Genomic DNA, 26432 nt, shown 5'->3' with positions numbered 1-26432 from the left:
AGAGCACATAACACAATTACTAAAAATTACAATTGAAAATGAAAAATTAACATTAATTAAAAATAACTAAATCTAACCCAAAATATTAATAAAAACTATACAAGTATACACATAATACAAAATTAACAATGATCATTTAGTTGAAGCTGAAGTGCTAATATTACTAACTGGAAATAAATAAAAACTTAAACTAAAATAAAATAAAAATAAACAAATAGTCATATAAAAAAAATAAAATAAGAATAAATCATTTAAATTTAAAAAATGACAAGAACACAACACAATGAAAAAATAAATGAATAAACTGAATGACTAATGAAAATGAAAAATGAATATTAAATCAAATTAAAAATAAAATCTAACTCAAAATATTAATAAATACTATAATAGTATATATAATACAAAAATAACACTGGTAGTTTAAGTTGGGATTGCTACAACTACAAAAACACTAAAAACAAATACTAATACTATAATATTAATAAATAAATAGTAACATAAAGATATTTAAAAAAGACAAAAACACAATACAAATTGAATATTAAATACATAGTACATTAAATACAATTCCAACTCAAAATATGAATAAAACTGTAACAGTATATAGATAACACAAAAATAACATTGGCAATTTACATTGAAGGGCTAAAATTGTTAAGTAAAAAAATAAAACTGACATAAAAACTGTAATATTTGAATAAAAAAAATATTAAATAAATATTAATATTTAAAACATATATAATTTAAAAATAAATAAATAAAAAAATAAAAACAACACAATTACTAAAAATGTAGCTTAAATAAAAAAATAAAATCTAACTCAAAATATTAATAAAAAAAAAACTATAACAGTATACATTGAATTTGTAAAATTTCTAACTGGAAATAAATAAAATTAAATATAAATAAACCTAATAAAATAAATTAAACTAAACAGTCATATGTAAACATAATAATTAAAAAAGTTATAAAATACTAATATTTTAAAATATATATATTTTCTTTTAAAAATGGCAAGAATACATAACACAATTATCACAAATTAAACTACTGAAAATGAAAAATTAACATTAAATTAAAAAATAAAAATAACACCTTACTCAAAATATTAATAAAAAACTATAACAGTACATAAATAGTTAAAAAAAAATAACACTGAAAGTGGAACTGGTAATAAATAAAAACTAAAACTGAAATAAAAATAAACCTAAATAGTCATATTTAAATAAAACATAAATAAAAAAAAGTAATAAAAAAGTAGTAATATTAAAAAATATATAAATAAAAAACAAATTATACATAACACACTAAAAATTAAAACCAATCAAAATGATACTCAAATCTAACTCAAAATATTAATAAAAACTATATCAGTACATAAGTAACACAAAAATAACACTGGTTATTTAAGTTAGTGCTAGAATTGCCAGCAGCCAACAAAAACTAAAATAAAAAAAATAAATAAAAAAATAAAAAGTAATATTTAAAAAAATCAATTAATAAACAAAATTTGTAATAAATATATAAAAAAAGACATTAAAAAACATTTTAAAAAGTGACAACAACATAACACAATTACTAACAAACTAATAAAAATGAACATTAAATAAATATAAAATCTAACTCAAAATATTATAAAAAAAAAATAACAGTATATAAATAATACAAAAATAACACTGATTATTTACGTTCAACTGCAAAAACTAATAACTGGAAATATTATTATTTATACAAACAGTAATATTATTATTTACAGAAACAGTAATATTTAACTAAGAAAAACTAAAATAAAAATAGCAATAAATAAGAAGTAATAATTAAAAAACAGATTTTAAAAAAATGACAAGAACACATTACAATCACTAAAAATTGAACTAATGCAAATGAAAAATCATTAAACATTAAATAAAAAATAAAAATAAAATCTAACTGAAAATATTAATGAAAACTATAACAGTATATAAATAATACAAAAATAAAACTGTAAATGCATCACTAATGCTTATAAATATTATAATGCCTCAATTTACTTTAAGTCAGTTTGTTATGTGTTCAGTTTTTTTCCAGACACAAATTTCATCTGCCAAATGATAAAACCAGCAAAATAAATATATACATTTTAAAATTACACTGAATATTATATCTAGAGACTGAAATATAACTCACAAACATCTAAAATACCATAGCAATTACCCAAATACAAAAAAAAAATACACTTAGACGACCTTAGCAATCACACAGCAACATCCTGGCAACGATTTCCAAACCCAAGCATTTCAGCAGCGACTTTTGCTCTTCATTAAAAGAAAATCTTTTAAAAACAAACTAGTGATCCATAAGGCATTAAAAGCACATTACATTAAAATTAAAGTTAGAGAATAGCACCATTTCACAGTAACCCAAGCGCTTCACATAAACCTTTGCTTTATAAGTTACCGGCAATTTGTTCTCCTGACACAGTTTTCTGCCTGAAGGCATCGAACAGAAGCAGGGCCGGGGTCATTTGTAGATAAGTGATTATTCTGGCAGCTGCTCATGAGAGGAAGTCCAGCACCCTAATAACAGCACTTTTACAAAATCGTTTATGAACTGTGGATTCTGGCAGCTTTCTGTATGTACGTCTGGACGCAGACATCATATTGCTGGAATGCTTAATGGATTCTCTAAAGTGCTGTTTGGTAGGCCTTTATAAGATTACAGTACTGGCCATTGGTTAATGAATATGTGTGAAATTACTTGATTATTAATGTTGACGTCATACAGATATTAATGGAAATTTCACTGCTATTGCTGGCCTAGTTAGTAAATTAATGTCTGGGAAAGGTCTGGATTCCTGCACTGCAGACTTTTATTTATCAAGTAGTTGTTTGATTAGACTTGAAACATTTAATTAAATATTAAATAGAAATGTTGAATAAAATACATTACCATTTATCAAGGTTTTCTGTAAGGCCTGTGAGGCAGATTTGATTGTGCAAAGTTCTATTTTGGGCATAAGGGTCCATCTTTGTCTATCTTAACGGCAGTCATGGTCACCGGCTTTATCTTTGGCATGCCTGACGGTGACAGACATCATTCCTAAAATATGACTCAAATGTTATGGGAAAGATAAATCAATTCCAGTAAATGAAGATTTCCCCTTCAACAAAACTCGTTTTGATGAGAAACATTATAATCCTGAAAACAGGAAAGATAGTGTACTGACTGCAAACAATGCATTCTTTGTAGCAAAAGTGTGATTGGTTGAGGGAGTACATGTTGAGAAAAGCACCGTACTTTCACCATCTTATCTTGCCAACAGCCATGCCACAAACATAAATCATCATTTGATTTCCCAGTACCCTCAGAGAGTCTAAAAAAGCTGAAGCAAGTGCCAAAAATGAGCTAAGAAAAGCACTCGACTAAAAATGAAACAATTGTTTGTTATCATAAAAGACCAGTCTCATTCTGAAGGTCATGGTTTCAAAATTATATTTCTTTCTCTCCGTCTCGGCTCTTTAGTCTAGGGTTGTGTGGTATGTAGTAGAAAAAAGTCAATTTTATAATTTAGCAAATTTCAAATACTGTCAAATTTATAAGTTTTCATTCACATATCGCGAACCATTTGATTCAGAACAGGACTTCAATGTGCGTATTGCGAATCATTAGATTCAGAACAGGACTTTAAGGTGCGAATCACAAATCTCTTGATTCAGAAGGGAACTTCAAAGCGCGTATGGTGAATCATTTGATTCAGAACAGGACTTTAAGGTGCGAACCATAAATCGTTTGATTCAGAAGGGAACTTCAAAGCGCGTATGGTGAATCATTTGATTCAGAACGGAACTTCAAAGCATGTATCGTGAATCATTTGATTCAGAACGGAACTTCAAAGTGCACATGGCGAATCATTTGATTCAGAACGGAACTTCAAAGCATGTATCGTGAATCGTTTGGTTCAGAACGGAACTTCAAAGCGCGTTTGGTGAATCATTTGATTCAGAACAGGACTTCAAAGCGCGTATCGTGAATTATTTGATTCAGAACGGAACTTCAAAGTGCACATGGCGAATCATTTGATTCAGAACGGAACTTCAAAGTGCACATGGCGAATCATTTGATTCAGAACGGAACTTCAAAGCGCGTATGGTGAATCATTTGATTCAGAACGGAACTTCAAAGCATGTATCGTGAATCATTTGATTCAGAACGGAACTTCAAAGTGCACATGGCGAATCATTTGATTCAGAACGGAACTTCAAAGCATGTATCGTGAATCGTTTGGTTCAGAACGGAACTTCAATGCGCGTTTGGTGAATCATTTGATTCAGAACAGGACTTCAAAGCGCGTATCGTAAATTATTTGATTCAGAACGGAACTTCAAAGTGCACATGGCGAATCATTTGATTCAGAACGGAACTTCAAAGCATGTATTGTGAATCATTTGATTCAGAACGGAACTTCATGGTGCACATGGCGAATCATTTGATTCAGAACGGAACTTCAAAGCGCGTATGGCGAATCATTTGATTCAGAACGGAACTTCAAAGTGCACATGGCGAATCATTTGATTCAGAACGGAACTTCAAAGTGCACATGGCGAATCATTTGATTCAGAACGGAACTTCAAAGTGCACATGGCGAATCATTTGATTCAGAACGGAGCTTCAAAGCATGTATCGTGAATCGTTTGATTCAGAACGGAACTTCAAAGCGCGCATGGCAAATCATTTGATTCAGAACGGAACTTCAAAGCGCGTATGGCGATTCATTTGATTCAGAACGGAACTTCAAAGCATGTATGGTAAATCATTTGATTCAGAACGGAACTTCAAAGGGCGTATTGCGAATCATTTTATTCAGAACGGAACTTCAAAGCATGTATGGTAAATCATTTGATTCAGAACGGAACTTCAAAGCGCGTATGGCGATTCATTTGATTCAGAACGGAACTTCAAAGTGCACATGGCAAATCATTTGATTCAGAACGGAACTTCAAAGTGCACATGGCGAATCATTTGATTCAGAACGGAGCTTCAAAGCATGTATCGTGAATCGTTTGATTCAGAACGGAACTTCAAAGCGCGCATGGCAAATCATTTGATTCAGAACGGAACTTCAAAGCGCGTATGGCGATTCATTTGATTCAGAACGGAACTTCAAAGCACGTATTGCGAATCATTTGATTCAGAACGGAACTTCAAAGCATGTATGGTAAATCATTTGATTCAGAACGGAACTTCAAAGCGCGTATGGCGATTCATTTGATTCAGAACGGAACTTCAAAGTGCACATGGCGAATCATTTGATTCAGAACGGAGCTTCAAAGCATGTATCGTGAATCGTTTGATTCAGAACGGAACTTCAAAGCGCGCATGGCAAATCATTTGATTCAGAACGGAACTTCAAAGCACGTATTGCGAATCATTTGATTCAGAACAGAACTTCAAAGCATGTATGGTAAATCATTTGATTCAGAACGGAACTTCAAAGCGCGTATGGCGATTCATTTGATTCAGAACGGAACTTCAAAGCACGTATTGCGAATCATTTTATTCAGAACAGAACTTCAAAGCGTGTATGGCGAATCATTTGATTCAGAACGGAACTTCAAAGCATGTATTGCGAATCATTTTATTCAGAACAGAACTTTAAAGCATGTATGGTAAATCATTTGATTCAGAACAGAACTTCAAAGCATGTATGGTAAATCATTTGATTCAGAACGGAACTTCAAAGTGCACATGGTGAATCATTTGATTCATAACAGGACTTCAAAGCACGTATCGCAAATTATTTGAATCAGAACGGAACTTCAAAGCATGTATTGTGAATCATTTGATTCAGAACGGAACTTCAAAGTGCACATGGTGAATCATTTGATTCAGAACGGAACTTCAAAGCATGTATCGCGAATCGTTTGATTCAGAACGGAACTTCAAAGCGCGCATGGCAAATCATTTGATTCAGAACGGAACTTCAAAGCACGTATTGCGAATCATTTGATTCAGAACAGAACTTCAAAGCATGTATGGTAAATCATTTGATTCAGAACGGAACTTCAAAGCGCGTATGGCGATTCATTTGATTCAGAACGGAACTTCAAAGCACGTATTGCGAATCATTTTATTCAGAACAGAACTTCAAAGCGTGTATGGCGAATCATTTGATTCAGAACGGAACTTCAAAGCATGTATTGCGAATCATTTTATTCAGAACAGAACTTTAAAGCATGTATGGTAAATCATTTGATTCAGAACAGAACTTCAAAGCATGTATGGTAAATCATTTGATTCAGAACGGAACTTCAAAGTGCACATGGTGAATCATTTGATTCATAACAGGACTTCAAAGCACGTATCGCAAATTATTTGAATCAGAACGGAACTTCAAAGCATGTATTGTGAATCATTTGATTCAGAACGGAACTTCAAAGTGCACATGGTGAATCATTTGATTCAGAACGGAACTTCAAAGCATGTATCGCGAATCGTTTGATTCAGAACGGAACTTCAAAGCGCGCATGGCAAATCATATATCATTATAATAACAATAATAATAATAATAACAGAATCCAGAAATAATGGAATTAAAAAATAATAAGAAGAAATTTCATACGGCTGTACAACTGTAAATTTTGTTAAACTTTGAATCAATTGCTGTTAAATTGTGTAAGTTTCATGATTTAAATTTATTAGACATGCTGTTTAAAAAATTACATTTAACCTAGTCTTGTAAAATTTAAATGAAAAAAGCCAGAAAAAAAATTCATAAGAAAAATGGAATTTGCAAATAAATAAAAAATGATAAAAATAGAAAATGTAAATACAAAAATTTATATAAAAATAATGAATAACTAAATAAGTGATTTTGGTAGAGACTTAGTAAATTGAAGAAATTTAAATTTGACCTAGTCTTGAAAACTTAAATCAAGGGAGAAAAAAAAGAATCCAGAAAATTTTAAAAAGACAAAATGGAATTTTGGAAAAAAATAATAATAATTTGATAAAAAAACATTTTATAGGGATTTAAAATGTATTTTTTGTTATTATTTTAATAAACTGCTGTTAGACATGCTTTTTGACTAAGAAAACTTAAATTAACCTAGTCTTGAATATTAAATAATAATAAAAAATTAATTAATTTTCATTTTTGTTAAACTTTTAATAAATTGCTATTAAATTCTGTAAGTTTCATAATTTCAATTACTTGGACATATTTTTTGATTTATAATATTACATTTAATCTTTAAAATTAAACAAAAAAAAATCTAATTCAAATGGAATTTGGAAAAAATAAAACATTTCATAGGGCCCTGAAAATGTAATTTGAAAATCTGCTCAGACACAAAAATTCTGATAACATCTCTCTAAATAAATATCATACACTATTAAGTGATAATTACTCATCATGGGACCCTTAAATTCATTCATATATTTCAATTAGCCTACAAGTTTAGTAAACAGTTATTTATTTGATATGCAAATCTAGCATGCATATTTAATGGCCTACCTACCATCTGTTTGTATGCAGGTATGTATTTACTATGGATACCTGAATGACGGCAAAATCTAGAACTGAGCCAACCGTACCCCAGAGCCACATCCATTATCTTTATTGCAATCGAAACAAACCAAGGTGCTGATTTGGCCTAGACAGTGACGCATATCCACCTCCACTCTGCAAACTCTCTTCCTCTGAGCTTCCAGTCTTTTCAGCCCCAGCTCAATATCAGACCAGGAAATATCACTGGAGAGGCTCGACAGCAATTATCCTCATTATTGTTACAGTTAAACACCGACGCATCGGTTCTGTCATGCCCAAATGAGAGAAGGTGAGGTCGTCCCGGAAAAGACCCATCCAAATTTCGACTCTGAAAGAATGCAGGCGCTCCCCAAGGAAGATGTTGCTAGGGACACAAAGCCTGATGTTAGTCGTAAAGAGCAACAGCCTGGATAAATGAGGTAATCGTGTGATGCTACCTGACGGCAGCTCAATTCCCACTCAGATCCACACGTGATTGGATAAGCTGAGCCAGGATGAGAGTGCAGATTTGGTCAAAGTCTACCTAAGCTGGGATAATGAAGAGTTACATGATTCGGTTCAGAAAAGATGCTTTTGTTAATTAGTCTCGATAGAGTAAGAGAGGATGCGAACAGTGAGTTGATAAAGCTCAAAATCATCAATATTCCAAGTATATACTACCATTCAAAAGTGTGGGTCAGTATGTTTTTTTTTTACTTTTATCCAGGAAGGATGCATAAAATTGATTAAAATCAATGGTTAAGACACTTATAACTGTACAAAATATTTATATTTCAAATAAATTAGTCTTTTAACCTCCACTGCAATTTATTTTTACCTATTTCAACTGAAAAACATAATTTCAGTTGCTAACTTTAAATATAATCAAGGTTGTGCGAGTTATTTCAATTTACACAATCAGTCAAAAGTTTTTGAACAGTAAGATTTTTAATGGTTTTTTTTAAGTCTCTTCTGCTCACAAGGCCTGCATTTATTTGATCCAAAGTACAGCAAAAATAGTAACATTTTGAATTTTTTTTTAAATAACTGTTTTCTATTTTAATGTCTTTTAAAATGTAATTTATTTCTGTGATTTCAAAGCTGAATTTTTAGCATCACTACTCCACTCATGTGATCCTTCAGAAATCATTCTAATAGTCTTATTTGCTGTTCAAAAACATTATTATTATTATTATGTTAAAAACAGCCGAGTAGAATGTTTTTCAGGTTTATTTAATGAATAGAAAGTTCAGAAGAACAGCATTTATCTGAAATAGCATTATTTGGTAACATTTTAAATATCTTTATCATCATGTTTGATCAATTTAAAGCATTATATTGAGAAAAAAAAAAAGAATCCAGAAACATTTCAAAAGATAAATTGGAATTTGCAAATAAATAAAAAATAAAAAAATATAATTTGAGGGGAAAAAAATAAATAAAATTCATAGGGCTTAAAAAAAAAATGTAATTTTGGTTAAACTTTTAATTAACTGCTGTTAGACAGGCTTTTTGACTAAAAAAAAAATCAATAAATTTTTAAAAAGAAAAAAATGGATTTAACTAAAAAAAAAAACACATTTCATAGGGCCTTAAAAATTAAATCTTTGTACTTAAAAAATAAATTGCTGTTAAATTGTGTAAGTTTCATCTTTTCAGTTACTTAGATATGCATTTTTGATTAATAATATTACATTTAATCTTTAAAATTAAACATCTAAAAATCTAATTAAAGCAGAAAACGGAATTTGGAAAAAAATAAAACTTATACAAATTTTATAGGGGCCTGAAAATGCTATTTGAAAATATGCTGTTATTGCTGTATTAAAGCATCTTTGCTACGTAAAAGTATTACATTTTGTAATTATATTTCTTTCAAAAAGAAATTATACTGATTCCAAGCTTTGGAATATAGTGTATAATGTTACAAATTCTTTTTATTTCAGATAAATTCTGATCTTTGGATCTTTCTATGAATTAAAGAATCCTGAAAAAAAAAATGTACTCAACTGTTTTAAATATTGATAATAATAATAATAAAAAGTGTTTCTTGAGCAGTAATTTAGCATATTAGAATGATTTCTGAAGGATCGTGTGACACTGAAGACTGGAGCAACGATGGTGAAAAATGTAGCTTTGGTCACAGGAATAATTTTCATTTTAAAATATATTTAAATAGAAAGCATTTCTTTTATTTTGGATCTAATAAATGCGGGATTGGTGAGCAGAAGAGACTTCTTTTAAAAGAAATATTAAAAATCTTACTGTTCAAAAACTTTTGACTTGTAGTGTATATAACATTACATTGGCTTTGAACCAAGTTAAATCTCGTATAACTAAAATTGCTCAACTTATTTAGATGAGTTAATGTAAAACAGTTGACAGTTTTTACAGCATCACAGTTTTCACAAAAATATTAAACAGTACAACTGTTTTCAACATTGATAATAAAAAATAGCATATTACAATGATTGCTGACGAATAAAATCACAGGAACAAGTGCCATTTAAAAAAAAAAAAAAAAAAAAAAACTACGGCGACCAGGAGGGGACATGTTCGGTTCACTTAATTTTGTCATGGCCACAAGATATTAATTTGCGGGAACGTCATATTAACTCGTGTCACACAGGCATAAATACAATCATAAAGTCAAAATTTTATTAGCATAATTGTCAGGCGTTTACAGTATTTGCAAAATATATGCTAGCAAATACTAACACATACAGAATGTCAATTGGGTAAAGCAATACACAAATACAAAAAAATAGCCCTAACCAGTTATTGTATAAATTATTATTATTAATATTAGGCTATTAGTATTTTAATAACTGGTTAGGGCTATATTTTGTAAACGCCTGACAATTATGCCAATAAAGCTTTGACTTTATGATTGTATTTGTGTGATGATAAATGAGTGTTAAATTTTTATTTACAAATGAAACTATGTGAATGATTCATTCCTCAATGAAACACAATAGTAATTATAGGCTAGTCTATTAATTAGACAAAATAAAATATGTTAAATTCAACCTTTAAACTGCATTAAACTTTAATTACCTCAAAAATTATCTCGCGGCCACAACATAATACGGCGTTCCCACGAGTTAATATAACGTTCAGTGATACCAGCAGTATGTTGTTTAACCATGCAAAGCCACATGTCCTATTCATAATGTTTATGTTTTTGTCTGCTTGACAGGACCATACAAACTTGTGTATCTTCTATTAGCGCAGTTAAAATTCTCTCATACTGGCCACTGGATGTTCAACATGGCATCTCATGGCAAAGAACTCTCTGAGGATTTGAGAATTATAACTATTGCTCTCCACAAAGATGGCCAAGGCTATTAGAGGTTCATTAACACCCTGAAGCCGAGTTACACTACAGTGGTCAGGGTCATACAGAGGTTTTCCAAGATGGGTTCCATTCGGAACATGCCTTGCAGGGGTCGATCAACAAAGTTCAGCACTCGTTCTGTGCGTCAGGTGCAGAACCTGGCTTTAAAAATCAGATGGATGAGTGCTGCCAGCATTGCTTTAAAGGTTGCAGAAGTAGAAGGTCAGCTTGTCAGTGCTCAGACCACACACCGCACACTGCAACAAGTCAGTTTTCATAGGTGTTGTCCCAGAAGGAAGCCTCTTCTGAAGCTGGCTCACAAGAAAGGCCGCAAACAGTTTGCTGAAGACAACCTGTTGAAGAGCGTGAATTATTGAAACCATGTCCTGATGGGACTATCAGATAAACTTGTTTGGCTCAGATGGTGTCCAGCATGTGTGGCGATGCCCTGGTGAGGAGTACCAAGAAAATTGTGTCTTGCCTACAGTCAAGCATGGTGGTGGTAGCATCATGGTCTGGGGCTGCATGAGTGCTGCTGGTACTGGGGAGCTGCAGTTCATTGAGGGAAACATGGATTTCATTATGTACTGTACATTATGAAGCAAAACATGATGCCTTCCCTCCAGAAACTAGGCCGAACGGCAGTTTTCCAACATGATAACGATCCAAAACACGATGACAATTGCCTTGCTGAGGAAGCTGAAGCTGATGGGGTGGCCAAGTATGTCTCCAGACCTGAACCCTATTAAGCACCTGTGGTGCATCCTCAAGCGTAAGGTGGAGAAGCACCATGTGTTTAACATCCAGCAGCTCTGTGAAGAGTGGAAGAGGATCCCAGCAACAACCTGTGCAGCTCTGATCAATTCCATGCCCAGGATGATTAAGGCAGTGCCAGATAACAATGGTGCTAACACGATATATTGACACTTTGTACAAGTTCTCTTAGGGTGTACTCACTTTTGTTGCCAGCTATTTTGACAATAATGGCTATATGTTGAGTAATTTTCAGGGGACAACAAATCTATACTGCTATACAAATTGCACATTGACTATTCTCAAATACATCCAATTTTCATTTCCATAGTATCGTCCCTTGAGAAGATATACTAAAATGGTTGCTGAAATGTAAGGGGTGTACTCACTTTTGTGACACACTGTATATTAGGGCTGGGTTTTGACAAATTTCACAATTCGATTCAGATTCACAAGCTTGCGGTTCGATTCAATTTATGATTACATTTAATATTGATTATTTTGGATAGATCAGTGCGCGTCAAATTTTCTCAACTAATGCTGTAAAATACACAAGAGTCCGTTGGTGCAATTACATAAGATTACATAAGATGAGACAGGATACAGATTTCGGTAAGTTGTACTCTCTTTTAACATAACTTCGGATGTTTATTCATGTTTATTTCATGCTAAAACTTATATTAAAGTGAAGATGATTCTCTTGAACTGAGGCGCTACAGCAATCTGTCACCACATTAAACAGTGCCAAAACAACAATTATTGTTTGAATATTGTAATAAAATTGGCAAAATTTGAAATCTGAGACCGTTTCATATCAAAAGTAAAGTACAAAGCTTACAGTGATTTATTGGATGGGAGATGGACTACAATGTTCCATATATTGACTGAAAACAGACTAGACAAATAAATTCTTGGAATTTAAGAATTAATATCATTTCATAAAAATGAGAATAGATTCAACTCTATATATATTTTTTTCCCAGCCCTAGTATATATGCTAGATTCACCATGTCTCTTGACAGGCCGATTCAAGTCATAGTATATTTAAATATATTAATCTGTCTACAAAAGCTAGGCTTACTCTGATTTTCAGAACTCAGTCTATCTTTTTATATATATTAAAGATTCCTAAAGATATGACCCTTTAAGTACCGCTGCATAAATCAAATACATTTTTGCCAATCAATACCCTTTCTGATTAAAGCATACATGTTCATATATATATCAGTCAATGCTCTCAGTCTCACAATCCCTCGATTCACCGCAGCCATGCCATTATTCTTCTCCATAATGTAAAAGTACAGACACACCATCGATATTTTAATAAAACCATAAATTAGAAAGCTGTAATTTAGCAAATCTGTGTTTAAATTATGTAAGGCCTATAACACCTCTGAGAGGATCTGGTGTTGAATGAGGAGAGGGCAAAAGACTTAAGGGTATAATTCACATGCAACACCCTTAACATCTACAACAGTCCCCCACGGTGGTCTCCAGCACCAAAATGATGTAATCGCACAGAGGATCCGATTTACTTTGGCTCCTTGTTGTATTACTATTTCAAAGACTACATCATAGAAATTCTAGATGCGCAGCGGAGAAACATATATACATTTTTTTCCATAAACTCACTACGCGCAGGCCCTTTAACGCTTTTTGATATCAGGTTGAGATCTTAGCATTACAAGACTCAGGTTTCTCACTCCGTCTTTGTTCTCACAGTGTCCATTGAGCTTCAATCGAAAGCAAATGTTTAAATAAAAGCTTCAAATGACAGTGGGATTAAGGGGTAATGTGCTTCTTGTAATGTAGTGTAGTTTTCCGATTAGCGTCAACATTGATTCTCGTTGTACTTTTTAGCTCATGTACACGTCAGTGTTGGCGTGTTTCTTTTCATCCTTGTTGGTTTAGCTGGAATTAACCTGACTAACAAATATCTAGACTGAGAAATATAAATTAGATGTTTTAGATGCTGAGATTAATGTGCCCTCAAATGCTAAAAATTCACGTATTGTGTAGTGAATCTTTAAAAATAAGTATTTAATTTGATATTTTGCAGCACACCTCAAAAGGGACAGATGCTAGCATGCCTTCAGCTTCAAAAACCATGAGCGAAACTACTCAAGGTACAACAAAATACTACCCAGGCTACATTAAATACAAGTTCACTTGAAATCTGTGGTGACCACAACGTGTGCTGTGAATTATTGGCTGTCAAGAACAAGAAACCATCAAAATTGAAAATACATTTAGAAACCAAACATTTAAAAGAAGACTACTCAGTTTTTCCAAAAGAAAGCAGTGGGATCTGAAACACGTCACAGCATTATCCAAACACATGGCAATATTAATCAATTTCAATATTTCATATTAAGGACAATGTTTACTTTTGCATTTCTGTTAGTGTGCTGGGTTGCCTCTTGATGTTTAGCGTTAAAAAATTGGTAAGTGAAGCCAAAGTCTTAAGTCACAAGGGCTGAGGTAAAAAATAGGGCAATAGTGCCATCTAATGGTAATGAAATGAATTTCTCTTTACATTCCCATAGGTTATCAATCAAAGCTCTGTACAAAATCACAGATCAGACATCATCATTATTATTAAAATATTGAATACACTGGTCAATCTCTAAAATCAGACTTTATTTTGACAGCCACTCTGATATCATTTTACTGGCGTTTTTGACCTTATATCATTAAAACCACTAGGTGGCAGCAAGGCCAAACAATACATCTACCAGAACCATAGCATTTATGAAAATGTGTGTTCCAGGTAAAAACAAAGAATTATTATATCAACTTTCAGCACTAATATGCTTTAGAGACATTAAGGTCCTAAAAAAAGCCATATTGACGGGTTGAATGACGTACCTCTGGTTGAACATTCCTCTAAAGTTGTAATTGGCTCTGTAGTTGGGAATGGGTTTGGGGTCCAGGGGTCTGTAGACAGCTGGCTCCCCTCGCTTCATGGCCAAGCCATTCAACTCCACCGTAGGAGTGATGCTGCCTGCAAAAAGGAAATAGATAAGGGATCCCATGTTATGCATCCCATGTTATATACATTGACGTCAGTCTACACTCCATGTAGCCTAATGGCAAAGCAAAAAAACATGTTTTTAACATCTTTGCAAATTTATAAAAAAAAAAAAAGCTTAAATGATTCCATTGCATAAGTATTCATACCCATATCTGGGACAGTTGAAATTTAGCTCAAGAGCATTCATACTGCTTGTAGACGTCACTACACTTCGAGTGAAGTTAACCTGTGGCAAATTCAAATGAATGGGTATGATTTCGAAAGATCTAAAAGGTGAAAATGCATATCAGAGCAAAAACCAAGCCCTGAGGTAAAAAAAAAAAAAAAAAAAAAAAAAAGTAGCTCTGAAACAGGATTGCATCAATCCACACATCTAGGGAAGAGTTCAGAAACAAATCTGTTGCATTGAAGGTTCACAGAAGCATGTAGTCTTCATTAACCTTAATGGAAGAAGTGTGAAACAACCATGACTCTTTCAAGAGCTGGCCTAAAGGCCAAACTGAGCAATTGACGGAGAAGGGCTTTGGTTAGAGTGGTGACCAAGAAGCTGATGGTCACTCTAGTTGAGCTCCATGATCATATATGCAGATGGGAGAAACTTACAGAGGAACAAACATCACTGCGGCACACCACCAATCTGGGTGGTGTGCCGCCAGATTGGTGGTATGGCAAGACTCAATCCTCTCCTCAGTGAAGACACATGAAAACACACTTGGAATTTGCAAAAAAGCACCTAAAGGACCCTTAGACTATGAGAAACAAGATTCTGTGCTCTGATAAACCTCAATTCTGGTAGCAGCCTCATGTTGTGGGGCTGTTTTCAGTTGCAGGGACTGAGGGACTCAACAGAGTAGAAGAAAAGATAGATGCACCATAATATAAAGATAGCCTTAATGAAAAACCAGTCCAGAGCATTCAGAACCTCAGACTGGGCAGAAGGTTCACCTTCCATAAGGGCAATGAACCTAAGCACACAGCAAGAGTGGCTTACAGACAACTCTGTGCATGTCCTTGAGTGGCCCAGCCACAGCCTGGGCTTGAACCCAATCAAACATTTCTGGAGAAACCTGAAAATGTCTGCCAGACCCCATTCAAGCTAACAGAGCTTGACAGGGGGGAAGAGGTGAGAGGAAGAATGGCAGATAATTGGCAGATGTTGGTGTGCAAATATTGTTGCATCATACCCAAAAAGACTTGAGGCTGTAAAGGCACTTCAGCTAAGAACTTAGTTAAGGGTATGAAAACTAATGCAATGTACTTTTTTTTATTTTTTATAAATTTATGAAGTTGTGACAATTCTGCTTCTCTGATTAAAGCATACATATTGAGCAAGACAAGTTGACTAGTCAACTAAAGGATACTGCTGTCACTCGTGGTAGGTTGAGAGCAACGTCTTCTCGGAAGACGAGCAAGGTAACGAAGAAACCTTCCATTAGAATTAACAGGAATATATGGGAATTAACTTGTATTATTGGGAATTAACAAGAATTAATGGAAATAAGCTGGGAATTTGCTAAATTGCAACGGAAAACTTAAAAGTAGTTGACAATAGATAATTTACTGAATCCTGTATACAAAATAATGTCAAAATGTCCATCTTGGAGAGTATTCACATAAATTACATAAATTTGAGGAATTCCTGATTCAACAAATTTTAATTATTTGATTTGATTTGATTTAGCATTTGGCTAAATATTTCTAGTGGTTATACCCTTTCATTTAGTTGACCTATAATACCATGGTTGAAGAAAGCTCCTGTACTTTGCACTATATTACTCCCAGTCATAGTGCCCCTGAGCCATGTACCTGGGTTGCTGTTGCTGTCGGCTTTAGGCGAGCGGGGAGGAGGCCGAGGGAGAACGCTCTCTGTCAGGGCCATGGTAGCTGCAGAGTGCTGAGCCTTTTTGATGCTGCTGCCTTCTGACTCCCAGACCTGGTTCCCCAAGCACAGCTGCACCGTGAAGATCTGCACACACAATCCAAGGCAAGGCAAGGCAAGTTTATTTATATAGCACATTTCATACACAATGGTAATTCAAAGTGCTGTACATAAAAAGGAATTAAAATCACAATAGCATAAAAATCATAAAAATTTAAAATAATAATCCAGGAGCAAAGATAGGCTGATTGCTTTTTAGAGCATAACATAGTGAAAGTTTTCAACTAAAGTGAAACAACAAAACTTCAACTCAAATCAATATTTCATGTCCATGTATTTATATATTTGCCAAGCAGACATGTGATAAGTGGGAAAATGTATGGTCAGCAAGTCATTATCGCAAAATAAAAGCTTTTAAGATGATAAAAGATCCTGAATGCCCTGTCAGGGTTTATTTTGAAATAATGATTGTACATTATCCCTTACTTACCAAGCATTTTTTTAACAGATTTAGGCTTTTGGCAGCAATCAACCTACTTTTCTGAAATGATCTAAACGGAAATAACTGTCTTGAATGACATGATTTGAGCTCTTCCATGACGAATATTATAAACATGCCTTAAACTATCTGCTTAAATATTTGTATTAAAGAAGTTCACTGCCAGAACAAACATTCACAGATAATTTACTTACCCCCTTGTCATCCAAGATGTTCATGTTATTCTTTCTTCAGTCAATGAGAAATTATGTTTTTTGAGGAAAACATTTCAGGAATTCTCTCCATAAAATGGACTTCTATGGTGCCTCAGAGTTTGAACTTCCAAAATGCAGTTTAAATGCAGCTTCAAAGGGCTCTAAATGATCCCAGCCAAGAAAGAAGGGTCATATCTAGCAAAACGATTGATTATTTTCTAAAGAAAATTACAATTGATATACTTCTTAACCTCAAATGCTTGTTTTTTAGGGGTAGTTTATGTAGAAAAAAACTCTCATCTTATTTTCTCCTCCAACTTCAAAATCATCCTACATTGCTGCAGAAGTACCGACCAAGTGTTTACAAAATGTACATGCAAAGATCTAACACTTACAAACATTTACAAAATGTAAAACAGCAATGTAGGGCAATTTTGAAGTTAGAGGAGAAAATGAGATGGGAGTTTTTTTCAACCCTAACTGTCTTGAACCAGAGTTCACACAGAGCTAGACAATACGAGCATTTAAGGTTAAAAAGTACATAAATTGTCATTTTTTTTTAAAAATAACCGATCGTTTCACTAGGTAAGACCCGTCTTCCTTGGCTGGGATTGGGAGCCCTTTGAAGCTGTATTTAAACTCAATTTTGGAAGTTTAAACTCACAGGCACCATAGAAGTCCACTATATAGAAAGAAATCCTGGAATGTTTTCCTCAAAAAACATAATTTCTTATCGACTGAATAAAGAAAGACATCTTGGACGACAAGAGGGTGAGTAAATTATCTGTAAATTTTTGTTCTGGAAGTGAACTTCTCCTTTATGTTAATTATTGTGTGCTCAGTTTAATGACAAGAGCAAAGCTTCTCAAAGCTTACATAGAATTTTACACTATTCCTTGCTGCCTGCAAGCACTGGCATTTCCCTTCAGGATGTGCAAAGCTAATCAATGTATCATGAAGATATATAAATAGGATGTATTTTACCATTAGCTCAAGCCAATGCATTTTTAATCAATAAACACAATAACCTTTATCACAGTTCCTCGTTAACGGTACCTTGGCATGTGCAGGCCCTTTCTCATTCAACAACTTGTACTGAGGTTGAATCCTGTTGAAACGGGCTAACTCATTCACCAAACACATGGGAGTTTTCTCTTTAGGGTTTGCCATGTTTTCTTGAGGAGGGCCTGTCAGAAAGTTTGAACACAGGCAAGAATGAACAAATGCATGTCAAGCTTTTCAAAGTATTATACAAATGATTCCAAAACAGCTATACACAGCACACAATACAGGTACACTACCATTTAAATGTTTGGGATCAGTAAGATTTAGTTTTATAGAAATTAAAACTTGCATTAAAGGGATAGTTCACCCAAAAATTAAATGTGACAGCTGTTCATGAGTCCCTTGTTTGTCTTGAACAGTTAAACTGCCCGCTGTTCTTCAGAAAAATCCTTCAGGTCCCACAAATTCTTTGGTTTTCAAATATTTTTGTGTATTTGAACCCTTTTCAACAATTACTGTATGGTTTTGAGATCCATCTTTTCACACTGAGGACAACTGAGGAACTCAAGGTTCAAACGCTCTCTGATGCTTCAAAAGAAAAAAAAGGAACAAGCATTAAAAGCTGGGGGGTGAAAACTTTTGAACTGAATGAATGTGTGTATATTTTTCTTATTTTGCCTAAATATCATATTATTTTCATTTAGTACTGGCGTTCAGAGGCTACAGAAGATAGTTACATGTTTTCCAGAAGACAAAATAAGAAATTTACCCAGATCTTCAAATCTTCAATCAGTGAGTGTTTGAACCTTCTCTAATAGTTGCATATGATTTCCTCAGTTGGCCTCAGTGTGAAAAGATGGATCTCAAAATCATACAGTCATTGTTGGAAAGGGTTCAAATGAACTAAAAAAAGCTGAAAAACCAAAGAATTTGTGGGACCTGAAGGATTTTTCTGAAGAACAGCAGGCAGTTTAACTGTTCAGGACAAACAAGGGACTTATGAACAACTCATTAAACAAAAAAAAAACAGCTGTGGATCATTCAGGTAACAACACACTATTAACTATTCACACGATTCAAGGGGATTGTAAACTTTTGAACCAGGTTATTTTTATAAATTCAACTATTATTTTCTCTTGTGGACTATTGCAAACATCTTTTATGTGAAATACAGTATTCAGGTCAGCACTAAATAAACAATAATATGCATTTTGTATGATCCCTCTTTTCTAAAAGGGGGATTTATATGGATAAAAAACGTATTGTGTCACTGTAATATGCCACTGTCTTCACAAAGTAATGTCTAGAGTCATGTTGTTTGTCCTGTTGTTTTATGTTAAGTAGACAATAATGAGCAATAATAATTCACCGCACTTCACAGGATGAATGCCGCAACAAATCCAAGCGCACAGTTTCATGTGATGAATTATTAATTTGCTTAGTTATATAATTTATCATTTAAATAAGTGAACAACACGAATAAACTCAGGGTAATCAAAAATAGTTTTATTCATCACATTTACATTTAGTCATTTAACAGAGGCTTTTATTCAAAGCGACTTACAAATGAGGACAATAGAAGCAATCAAAATCAACAAAAGAGCAATGCTATGTAAGTGCTATGACAAGTTTCAGATTAGCTTAATGCAGTGTATGTAGCAAGGTTTTTTAATTATATAGTAAATAAAAAGAAAACGGCTAGAATAGAAAAAGAATAGAGCAAGCTAGTGTTTTTTTGTTAATTGTATAAAAAAGAAAAAGAAAAAAAGATACAAAAGATAAAAAGAATAGAGAAGGTTTAAGAATAGAAATAGAAATCGAATCATATGTTTCTTTTTTTCTAAGAAACGGGCAGAATATAAAAATACCAACACAGTAGCAAACAATAAATAACACTAAGTAATTATTAATCGAAAGTCTGAACATTTAGGAGTAGGCTAAAATAAATTTTGGATTCATTTATAAATTTTGTTTTGCCGTTTTTATTGTTTATCGTTTGCTACTATGTTGGTACTGATTCTAGTCTGCCCGTTTCTGATCCGGTAAATTATTATTGCTTATTATTGTCTATTTAGGGTATTTTAGTCATTCAAATAACATGGGTCATCTTTATATGTGACTAATGACATTTCATTATAATATTACACCACCCAAATATGTCTTTTTTTCCTTCTAAATCTCATTTTCATTGTGAAGGCTGGTTTAGCCTATATTCATCGTTAAGAAAAGTACAATGTAGCCTGCTTAAAATAACATGACTAAATGACTGAAGATAATCACTTCATGACATTACTTTGTATAATGCAATGCAGTGACCACATGTGACCCTGGACCACAAAACCAGTCATAAAGGTATTTAAAAAAATTGAGATTTACACACCATCTGAATAAATTAGCTTCCAACTGATCTATGGTTTGTTAGGATAGGACAATATTTGGCCGAGACACAACTATTTGAAAATCTGAAGGGTGCAAAAAAAATCTAAATATTGAGAAAGTCACCTTTAAAGTTGTTCAAATGGAGTTCTTAGCAATGCATATTACTAATTAAAAATTACATTTTGATGCATTTACTGTAGAAAATTTACAAAATGTCTTCATAATCTTTACTTATTATACTAATGATATTTGGCATAAAAGAAAAATCGATAGTTTTAGCTCATACAATTTATTGTTAGTGATTGCTACAAATATACCTGTGCTACTTACAACTGGTTTTGTGTTCAAGGGTCACGTATGTAAAAAATATGGCCCCCACAAATGTTATAGGTTATAGGTTAATGTGGGCTCCAAAGCTCATTACTGTAATTTTTTTTCTGAGGTAAATCACATTACATGACTATTCACAAGCTGTTTTGCTGATGCTTGGAGAACATTTAATGTCTATTTATTACATGGCTCTGTGGAATACTCAATTCTGATTGGTCGGTCACAACATTCTGAGGTATGTTATTCCTCTATAACAACCGGTAAAAACTAATAGATTTTACTAATAGTAAAAACTGCAGTCGGAATATTTCTTTTCTTTGTGGAAGCTTTGTGCTTGCTTGGCAAATAAAATAAAAATGTCATCCTGGTATCGCAGACTTGCTTTCTCTTGTTTTATACAAACGCAGCTACTGTCATTTTGCAGAATACAAAAAAAAACGCTTATTATTAAATGCTTGGAAATAATATTTAACATTTAGCATGTCAGCCACCTAATAATCGCAATAAGAGTTTTGTAACTTTAAATATAACACAAATCGTAGTTTTTAAATTCTGTGAACGTTATCACGAAATACAAACAACAAATGTGTTTTTCCACTTTTTAATTCTTTTCTACTAGAAATAAACAGGAAAAAATATCTGAAGACACGTTGAAAAAAAATCAGAACTTCATAAAAACGAAGATCTCATGTAATCGATCAATAAAATGGCTTGTAACCTAACCTCAGAAATGGCAGCAATATAACTTTGCCAGCATTGTTTTATTATTTTTATAAATCAGTCAGTTAACCGACACAGACCTTTTTTTTTTCGATAATCTTTATTCATGCAACATAATTTTAATCTCGTAATTTTTACTTTATTCTAAAAATATTATGGTACTAAAACACTGCCATATTTACCAGATTACTGGTATTAATGCAAACACACTCTTGGCACAACGGAAAAAAAGAAAGAAAGTAAAAAAAAAAAAAAAAACTACTCACTACTAACATTTTAGATGTAAATAATGTAATTTAATTTAATTATTTTGGCAAATTCATCCACAATGTCTTGGGTGTTTAATTTAAGGCTTTGTGTTTTCTCAATGGAAAAAAAATGGCTACTTTTAATAGATAAAAGAGAATTAAATTGGAAAAAAAAACAGTGTGACAGTTCTGATAGTCTTTTCAACTAGCTAGCTACTTTTGCTTTTTAAATACGAATTATTATTTTATTTTGCTATCTAACAAATCACATTTGAACATTTTAAGGGTCCAAATACTTTGGGTCCACTGGAATTGTTCATTTTGTCATTTAATCATATTAAAAATCAACCTAAAATGTCATTTCACAGAACTGACTTATAAATGTTAACCATTATGACTGATGTATATTACGATCAGACGTTTACATCACACTGGCCTATTCAATTTAGTTAGTTTAGATTAAGTCATAAACAGAATCCCTCTGACATAATACAACATACACTGTTTTTCTTTGTTTTCCCAAACATAATTGGCTTAGTAACTGAAACGGTTTCGCAACTGGCTTTAATGGATAAAAGACGTCCACGGCAGATTATGTCAGCGGTTGAAACCAGCATTACCGCTATAAACGTTGGCAAAGAGCAACAGATTTGCATGTCTGCAGCGTACCTGATGGGCTGGCTGGTACAGTGGAGTCCACAAAGCCAGAGGCAGGGCTGGGGCAGGTGGGCGTTGTGGCTGGCACTGTGCCATTGATGGTGGGCTGCAGACCCAGAGCTCCTGGGCTGGGCATGGCCACAGCGGGCGCAACGGCCGTCAGGCCAGGTCCAGACAAGGGGGCTGATGTCTGCACTTTCACTTGAGCCATGCTCTATCGCTGTTAAAAACAACATGATTTAACATGAAACAATCTTTCTCAATGTCAAGGCTTTAGTTTTATAGTCTACACATAAAATGTCCTTTCCAGTTCATTACAGGACAGACAAGGCCAGGTCAAGGCCATGAAATCATTTCAGAATGGATAAGCCATGCACACTATTTTTTTGAAACAGAAAAGGTTGCAACTCAAAGTCTGACAAAAATAATAAATGTGACCCTGGACCACAAAACCAGTCATAAGGTTAAATTTTTACAAAACTGAGATGTCAACATCACATGAAAGCTCAATAAATAAGCTTTCTATTGATATATGGTTTGTTAAGATAGGACAATATTTGGCCGAGATACATCTATTTGAAAATCTGGAATCTGATGGTGCAAAAAAATCTAAATACTGAGAAAATCACCTTTAAAGTTGTCCAAATTAAGTTCTTAACAATGCATATTACTAACCAAAAATTACATTTTGATATTTTTATAGTAGGAATTTTACAAAAAATCTTCATGGAACATGATCTTTACTTAATTTCCTAATGATTTTTGGCATAAAAGAAAAATCGATAATTTTGACCCATACAGTGTATTTTTGGCTATTGCTACAAACATACCCCAGCGACTTAAGACTGGTTTTGTGGTCCAGGGTCACATATATATCGTTGGCAGGCTGTCATATCAGTATTATGTCTAAACAGATGTCAAACAAAAAGGCTGCTTCGACAAAGTGCAACACAAAAGAAAGCATTACTTTCATAACGGAGGTGTATTTAAACTCAACAACCACAAATGGATACGATCACACTGAAATATGACTGTATTGTTGCTACTGTTAACTAAACACAAAACTAAAACAACAATTCAAATAGTTTTCATCGCTGAAATAAAAATTGTAACTTTAACATAACTTATACCCAACTAAAATAAGCTTTAAAGATGTTTTTTTTTTAATTAGCTAAGGTACCAAATAAAAGTAAAAATCAAATAAATGAAAGCTAAATAGAATATAAAAATGTAAAATAAATATTACTAAAATAAATTATTTACTAAAATAAATATTATTAATTAAAATGCAAACTGAAAAGACAAGCTAATTAAAGATATATATAGAAATCCTTTAATATTGTATAAATAATACTAAAATAACACTGTTATATGTGTGAGAAATTATGAATATACTATCAGCTCTTAATGTGTTGAAAATTTGGTAAATGTTTATTAAGAAAAGAATTTGAAATGTTCATGTTTGAATTCATACACTACCAGTCAAAAGATTTGTTTTTGTTTTGTTTTTTAAAACTCTTCTGCTCACCAAGCCTGCTTTGATTTGATCCAAAGTACATAAAAAAAAACAGTAAAAATATTTCAAAAAATTAAATAATCCAGGCTCATTTTTAAATAACTGTTTTCTATTTAAATAATTTTAAAATACAAATTATTCATGTAATTTCAAAGCTAAATTTTTAACATTATTACTCCAGTCACATGATCCTCAGAAATCATTCTAATATTCTGATTTGCTGCTCAAAAAGCATCTATTATTATTATTATTGTGTTGAAAACAAAACTTTTTTCAGGTTTCTTTAATGAATAGAAAGTTCAGAAGAACAGCACTTCAACAGCATATCATCACTTTTGATCAATTTAAAGCATATATATATAAATAATTGCACTGACTATTTCAGAAAAATGTTGATTTTTGCATCTTTCTATTCATCAAAGAATCCTGGAAAAATGTACTCGACTGTTTTAAATATTGATGATAATAATAATAATAATAATAATAATAATAATAGTAATAACTCTTGAACAGCGAATCAACATATTAGAATGATTTCTGAAGGATCATGTGACACTGAAGACTGGAGTAATGATGCTGAAAATTTAGCGTTGGTCATAGAAATAAACCACATTTTAAAATATATTACAAAAAAAAGCAGTTACTTAAATAGTAAAATATTTCACAATATTACAGTTTTTTCCGTGTTTTGGATCAAATAAATGCAGGCTTGGAGAGCAGGAGAGACTTCTTTAAAAAAAAAAGAACATAAAAATGAACTTTAAAAATTGACTGGTAGTAAAAATACAACATAAACAAACAAAACACACATACCATAAAATGTAAAATTTAAAAATTGAAATAAATTATTGAAAAATATGATGAATATATCTTCAGCTCTTAATATGGCGACTGTTAGGTAACTGTTTATTAATAAACGATTTGATATGTTCATTTTGACTATATATGTTCATGTCACTGTTTGCCAACCAGCATCAAATATGACGAATACATAATTCCATACATTTCAACCAACAAAATGTAATTACTTTTCCAGTCTTTTATAGATATAACATACGGACGTTAAAAACCAAATGAATGAATGAAACACTTTAGAGATGATTAAAGAAAACCATACATTTAATATTTATGTTTTCCTATAGTAACCTACAGCAAAAAAAAAAAAAAAACATAAATTTGCTAACAAATTCCATGACTTTTACAATAACCTTTAAGATTTTTCCAGACCTGGCACTTACCCTTTTAAAATCGCCTGATATTTCCCTAGTTCCATACATTTTCACATAATATAAATGCAATCATTAAAAATCAATCATTAAACCCAATGTGACAAATAATGGACTTTAAGCAAGTCAGAATCAAGCCAATGGAGTGGCATTTGACCACTGGGATCCATAATGGAGATTATTAGTGCAGTGGATGAGAAGACAGCTTTCTTTGTAAACCTGACTCTCAAAAGTGAGGTCACTCTCTTCCCAGTTGTCCCTATGTCTATGCACTCACTGATGGTGTCATTTTCTTAGGTCTCTTTTAATTACCAAGCCACGATACTGGGATATATTATAGTCCTTGAAACATTCAAATCAACTCGGCTAGGATTGTCTCAAGCCCTAATCGGGGTTTTGAAACACAAGCTTCCTTTCCAGCAAACAGGCCACCGGTCTGAACTCAGCTGGGAATGTGCAGACATCATGGCTGAACGACTAAATACCCCTCACATCTCATCGATGCACACTGCCTGTGCTGCCATCGAACCGCCAAACGACAGAACGCAGTTTCAAGTGCAATCCTGAATTTATCGCTACTTCAAACCGCAACGCATTTAAGAATAATAGTTTACCTTCGTCCAGGGCCAGACCCCAGTTACACCTCCAACATTGGCAAACACTAAAGAGAACTGATGGTATCAGGTCCAAACCAACATATGAACAACATGTGCTTTTCTAAAAATAGTGCACTTGGACGACGGCCCGGCACTGATTTGCGGTGTTTATGCTTTAGGTTTACCTTTACTTTGTTTTTTGTCAATATTGCACTTAGTTCTTTGAGGATGGCGAAAAGAGTGCACCCCTCCTCTGTCGCACAGATGGCACAGTCCGGCTTCCTGATACCGACTAGGGAATAGGGATGAATTCATGCACTGTACATTTAAATACCATAGGATACTACACGACTTTTTTACACGTATTTAACAGGCTATTATATTGATTATTAATTTACAGAGGATATACGTTGCTAAAAAAATATATGTATATTACATGTAATATAGAAATACGATTATTACTTGATGTGTAGTATAAATACAACACACATAAATGTATATACCTAGTTTATGTAGCCTATGCTATACAATGAATATTAAATATCTAATGATAAG

General features: G+C 32.8%; 1 protein-coding gene across 1 annotated transcript in view; it reads right to left on the bottom strand.

The window, feature by feature from the left end:
- The window catches only part of stau2 (staufen double-stranded RNA binding protein 2), a 124929-nt gene extending 98874 nt beyond the window's left edge, over positions 1-26055 (bottom strand). Inside the window, exons 1-5 of the mRNA XM_073830546.1 lie at positions 25896-26055; positions 22552-22759; positions 18257-18387; positions 16435-16594; positions 14463-14598 (exon numbers count right to left, since the gene is read on the bottom strand). Coding sequence (XP_073686647.1) covers positions 14463-14598; positions 16435-16594; positions 18257-18387; positions 22552-22750 — 626 coding nt within the window. The 5' untranslated portion in view covers positions 22751-22759; positions 25896-26055. The remainder of the gene's footprint in view (positions 1-14462; positions 14599-16434; positions 16595-18256; positions 18388-22551; positions 22760-25895) is intronic.
- Between the last annotated feature and the right edge of the window lie 377 nt (positions 26056-26432).

This window comes from Garra rufa, chromosome 24 (assembly GCF_049309525.1).
Source record: "Garra rufa chromosome 24, GarRuf1.0, whole genome shotgun sequence".
Lineage (NCBI taxonomy): Eukaryota > Metazoa > Chordata > Actinopteri > Cypriniformes > Cyprinidae > Garra > Garra rufa.
This window is presented reverse-complemented; position numbering and strand designations above follow the sequence as displayed.